Source organism: Hipposideros armiger, unplaced genomic scaffold, assembly GCF_001890085.2.
Source record: "Hipposideros armiger isolate ML-2016 unplaced genomic scaffold, ASM189008v1 scaffold_280, whole genome shotgun sequence".
In the NCBI taxonomy this organism is placed as follows: Eukaryota; Metazoa; Chordata; class Mammalia; order Chiroptera; family Hipposideridae; genus Hipposideros; species Hipposideros armiger.
In genome coordinates this window covers 1,220,176-1,225,908 of record NW_017731630.1, presented here as the reverse complement: position 1 = coordinate 1,225,908, position 5,733 = coordinate 1,220,176, and the positions used below count along the sequence as shown (strand labels likewise).

The following is a 5,733-nucleotide window of genomic DNA, read 5'->3' as shown; positions in this document are numbered from 1 at the left end:
AGTGAAGCAACGTCCTCCACAACTAGACTGAAGAACAACAACTTGTCTGTTCCCATCCCTTAATTCCCCAATTAAAAAAAAATTAATAAAAAAAAAAAGAATGCCTTTGTCCTTTAAAAAAAATAAAAATAAAAGTAAGAAGGGGGATATTGAGACAGAGAGACACAGGGAGAAGGCCACGTGGCGACCGAGGCAGGGACTGGAGTGATGCGTCTACAAGCCAAGGAACGCCAAGTGTGGCCGGGAGCCCCCAGGAGCTGGAAGGGGCCCGAAATGTCCTGTCCTACAGGTTTCAGAGGGAGCACGGCCCTGAGGACACCTTGATTTTGGACTTGTAGTCTCTGGAATTGTGAGAGAATAAATGCTCATTGCTTTAAGCTGCCCATTGTGGTGCTGAGTTTCTCAGCCCTGGGAAGGGTGTTCCTGTGGGCGGCCTTACCTCTGGGGACTGGGCGTGGCTGCCTCCGGGGCCTGCTGGTCCCGCTGGGGGCCTGTAGGCAGGCTCAGCTCCAGCATGTAGTGTATCTGGGCGAGAAAGGCCAGGAGCAGCTGCGGGTAGGCCTCCTGCATGGCCTTCTCGAACTCTCGTGTGAGCTGTAGCTCATGCAGTATGTTCATGGCCTGTCGGGGTGGCAGGGGGTGCTGCAGCTCCAAGCCCTGTGGCCTGGGGGCCAGGCCTGAGGACTGACCAACACCCAGCAAACCCCATGACCCACCGCCCAGCAAACCCCACATCGGCCACGCCTCCTGCTCCCTGCTCACAGCCTGCTGGACCAGGGCCAAGTCCCTGAGACCTCCCTCCCTCGGGCCTGGCTTTGTCGGCTGGCACCCTAAGTGCCTCCATGCCCGTAGGGGCATGTGGTTCAGAATGCTCTCAGGGTGGGTGACAATACTGAGCAGGAATGACAAGGGGAGGGCGGGGATTTGGGGCATGGCGGGATGCAGGGAAGGCCATCCTGCTGACCCCACACTGTTGTGTGGTCTCCCACAGGGAGGCTGGCATCAGCCTGGGGCTGGGGCAGGGGGTGTCGGGGAGAAGAGCCCACTGAGGGCCCGGTGTGGGGAGAGCGGGGGGCTTCCCCACTGGCACCATGTTCAGCGGTCACACGCCTTTGCTGTAGGCAGCAGTGTGTCTAGGGGGCTCTTGGGTCAGGGGGGTTCTCAGGCTGAAGAAAACGAGTCTCAGGGCACAGCTGCTGCCTGGCGAGCGCCCAGCCAAGGAGGACAGGTGTGGCTGTGTTAGGAGGTGAGGGGCTGGGCTTGTTGGGAAAGACAGGGCAGGGTAGGTTCCTGCAGGACAGCGGGGGCTGCAGGAGGCAGTCTCTAAGCTTCCTCCAGAATCCACAACCCCCAGAACCCATATGGGCTCGCCCTCCACGTCCCTCCTCTCTGCCTGAGCCCGGCCCGAGGTCCCTCTGCTCTGAGGCCGTCCACACAGCAATCCCGAGTCCTGGACCCACAGCATACGCTTCAGTGCCCTCCCTAGGCCTGCAGGACCACCACCGTCCCACTTCACGGAGGGGAAACGGGCCCTGGAGCGGTCCAGAACCCTCGGCCAGAAAGTGGAAGCTGGGCCTGGACCCAGGGCCCGTGTGGTCAGCCCCTAGCTGGGTGGTCTTGGGGGCCCCCTCTTCCAGGCTGGGCTGGGCAGGGAGGGGCTTCCTCTCTCCCCAGGGCCTGGCATACCACACACTGCCGCTATCTGACTGAATGCCCATGTGAAGTCCCTTTAGCCCAGTGGCAGCGGGGTGGTGGCCGAGACTCACGGCCAGCGAGCGCAGATAGGTCTTCTCCTTGGGCTGGGGGCTGCTGTCATCAGCCCCGATGGGCAGGGGCCGCTCCTGTAGCAAGGCCAGTAGCACCACCAGCACCCGGCGGCTCACGCGCTGCTCAGCCCCCAGGGCCCTCCACAGCTGGAAAGCACGGCTGTGGGCAGACAGGGGCCGTGAGGGCTCAGCCGCACCAGCGTGCCACCGCGACCAGGGCCTCAGGTGCCTGGAGTGGGGGCCAGGCTGGGTTCTGGGCCAGACCTGGCAGGGCGGGGGGCCTGGGGGTGGATCAGGGCATCTCCAGGTGCGGGCATGAGGGGTGAGGGCAGCACAGGTGTGTGTGTGGCTGGGGGAACATGGCAGATGGGACCAGCACCCCCTGCTGCCTGCTCCTGGGTCTCCTCACTTTCAGGGTCTCTCCTTCAGGCCCCTCTCACCCCAGCTGCAGACTCTGACTCTGTCTGTCCCCTTCAATGGCTCCCACAGAGTGGCAAGACCTGTCCAGCTGGCACTCAAAGCTGTCACCCTCTGACCCCTGCCCTCTGACCTCACCCCACCAGCCCCCTTCCCCTCGTGCCTCTGGGCCTCCACATATGCTATTATTCATTGTGCTTGGAGCACCCCTCCTCATTGGCCTGGTTCCCCTCAGCCTTCAGGGCCGGCCATGAAGTCTCTTCCTCCTGGAAGCCTTCCCTGGCTGCTTTCTCGTGGGTGTGCTGGAGTCCAGCTCCAGACCCAAACTGAGTCAGGTTAGGGCCCATCACTGGTATGTGCAGAACGCCGCAGTGTCCTTGTGCCCATTTTGCAGATGCGGAAACTGAGGACTGGGGGGGAGAGAGAGAATAAGTATGCCCTGACCAGGGCTCTCTCTGCCTTGTGACTGGGTAGCTGGGGCTGGAGGCCAGGCCTGCCTACTCCTGTGGTCTTCCCACCTGTTCCATGGGCATGGCCCTGTGAGACCTGGGGGAGGCAGGGGGCACTGGAGCTCCCCGAGATGTGGGTCACTCTGGTGGCTCTCTGTTTTCCGTGCTAGATGGTCTCGGGCCTGCGTGCCGGGTGGAAGTAACTGGAGGGGTAAGAGGGACTCTGGAATGATGGGTGGGGGCTGGTAGGGCCATAGTGGGGGGACTGGGTGAGCCCCTACCTCCACCTTTAAGACAGACCCAAGGGGGGCCTGCCCTTGAGCCTCGGAGAAGCCACCCCACTTCCATCTGACCGTGAGTGGACACAACAGCCCAGAGGACTCTGGGAAATACCCAGATGTGGTCACTGCTCACCTGGAAGGAATGGGGCCTTTGGAGTCAGAGGTCTGGGCTCAAGTCCCTGCTCTGCCTTGTGCTGGCTGTGCGACCTTGGGCAAGTCACTTTCCCTCTCTGGGGCAAAGCCTGCCTTGAGAGGCTTAAGTGAGACGTTTCTCTAGGAGTGAGGGTGCCCAGAGGGCCAAAGTTTTTATTTTGCTCCCTGTGGGCATCTGTCACTCAATCAGCATGTGTGTGCTGAGCACTGTCACAGGCAGGCAACCTTCCAGAGGACTTAGCAGTGACAGAGCTGGTGACTAGGTGGGAATGACCCCCCTAGGGTTTGATATGGGCAGCACACAAAGGTATGTGAGATGCCAAGTACATAAAGCAGGGGAGGTGAGGGGAGGGGTGGGGAGGTGAGGGGTGGGGAGGAGAGAGTGAGAGGGCGAATCTGGGCATCGTCAGTTTTAAGTAAGGCAGTTAGGGGAGAGCCATGCAGCTCGGGGTCGGGGAGAGCCTTCCCCCAACTATATGTATGTAATACATTAGGATGCACCCTAAACACATAATGTGGAAAAAAAAAAGCCAGAAAACAAAAGAATATTGGAAGGGTACAAACTGCACAATTCTGTTTACACCACATAACTTAGGACACACCCGTTATTTCATGTACTTCTAAGAAAGAAAACATGATCCAAGATGAGAGTAACCCCATCCTAAAGCTGGGACCCCGGGCCGGCCGAGTGGCTCAGTTGGTTAAGAGCTCGCTCAAGAGTGCGAGCTCCGAACAACAGCAGTTCGAGTCCCAGCCCGAGCTGAGCAGCCGCTGTGTTGCCAACAGGTGGCAGGATGGCTCAGCTTAAAAAAAAAAAAAACAAAACCAAAAAAAACAAAAAAAACCTAAAGCTGGGACCCCAAGGGCTGCCTGTACATTGCAAATGTGATAAAACGAAATAAAACAAAATTGCTTTCTGCTTGCTGTGCAGAAAACGTGTGTGCCTCAACCAGCACATTGGGTAGAGGGAGGGAGGGTCTCCCGAGAGTCTGAAACCTACAATCTGTTTTGGGGTCTGATTCACACCACCGGTGTGACCCAAAGGAACCTCAAGCAGGGAGTTCAAATTTGAAATGTTGTCAGGCCGATAGTGTCCCCATCAATGTCACACACACTCCCATTGCATAGACGTTGAAACGTGAAAAAGGTGCTTCTCAGAACTGAGAAGATCAGACACAAATTCCAACACAGATAAAACTGAACGACAGACTTCTGGGCAGCTTAAGACCATGGTGGTTGTCTAGGATCCCACCTCTCCAAATGTCCTTGAAAAACAACACAGAGCAAGAAGAAGCGAAAGGTAAAATGACCCAAAAAACTGACTTCACATAACACCCAAATTTCGACATTACCATGATCAGAAAAATGCCAACGCCAGCATGCCGTCTCTTGTACTCCCACCTGTCTCTGCTCCAACACAAGGTGGTGACAGATAATGGCAGGAAAGGGGCTGCAAAGCTCATCCAATATGAAGGACGGCCTTCAAGATGTATAGCTTTGGGGAGAGAAAAGAGGAAAAAAAAAAGGAAGACGTGCCCTTTTGGAAATTAAGTGGCGAAAGGGAAATATGCAACAGGGAAAAATTTAAGGGCCTGAAAGAGAAAAGGGAATCCAAACACTGGGAGACACAGGACCCTTTCACCACTAAACCAAAACATCTACTAAGTTATTTAGACTTTGCTCTACTGACAGAAGAGGGTGCCATTGAACTTGAAATGCTATAAAACATTCCAAGAATGTTTTATATGAACAGGAGCAAAATTAACAGATCCATAGAATAATTTCAAAAAAATTAGAAGACAAAAGTCAACACACATCAGTGAGGGAACTCTCCCCTGAAAAACAACCATGATGCAGAAAAAGTGTAAGATGACTCTTCAAATTCAGTTCCATACACTCAAGCAAGTGTATAAAGATATGAAAATCCACCTTGAATTATAAATTCAAAAAGGACACACACACAAAATCTTCTAGTAATAAAGGAAAAAAGAGTTGATTGAATTCAGGAAAGAGATGGAAGAAATTACAAAATTATCTCAGAAAAAAAAATACAAGGTGCCCAAGAGAGATAAGACTCAAGTGAAAATTTAATAAGGGGCATTGAGGAAAAGCAGTAAAACAATCAAGAGAATGGAAGTGAATTTAAGAAAGAAGTAAAAAGGATCAGGGAGAAAGTAGTGGAAATAAAAGACACGTAATAATAGCATTTGAGTCTCTGAAGAAGAAAAACAACAATGGAACAAGGCTAATAATATTTAAAATAATAATCAGGAGAACTTTTCAGAAACGACAAGAACAACAACAGAATATTTAAGTTTACATAGTCAAAGAACCCACCAGGTACCTGGGAAAATTAACGATCAACTCTGAGACAGTTCTTAGTAAAATTGTTAAACTTTAAAGATAAAGAAAAAAATCTCCAAGGTCTCTAGGCAAAAAGACCACACAATTTGCAAAGGCAAAAAAGTTATTGTTATTGGGCTTTTCAAAGTCAAAACAAAACTATAATTGAGCAGCATTTAAAAACAACTAATTATAGGCCTGGACGAGTGGCGCGTTGGTTAAGAACTGGCTTGGGACACCAGAGGGCCCCAGTTCGGATCCCACATATGAGGGCCAGTGACACTGCCCTCTACAGCTAAGATGCTGAACAACAGCTCAACCTGG

At 53.1% G+C, this 5,733-nt stretch overlaps 1 protein-coding gene across 1 annotated transcript in view; it reads right to left on the bottom strand.

Annotated features, from left to right (window-relative positions):
- Positions 1-5,733, bottom strand: part of LOC109390825 (maestro heat-like repeat family member 5) — a 52,188-nt gene that overhangs the window by 15,919 nt on the left and 30,536 nt on the right. Inside the window, exons 20-21 of the mRNA XM_019657774.1 lie at positions 1,767-1,926; positions 440-621 (exon numbers count right to left, since the gene is read on the bottom strand). Of these exons, the coding sequence (XP_019513319.1) occupies positions 440-621; positions 1,767-1,926 (342 nt within the window). The remainder of the gene's footprint in view (positions 1-439; positions 622-1,766; positions 1,927-5,733) is intronic.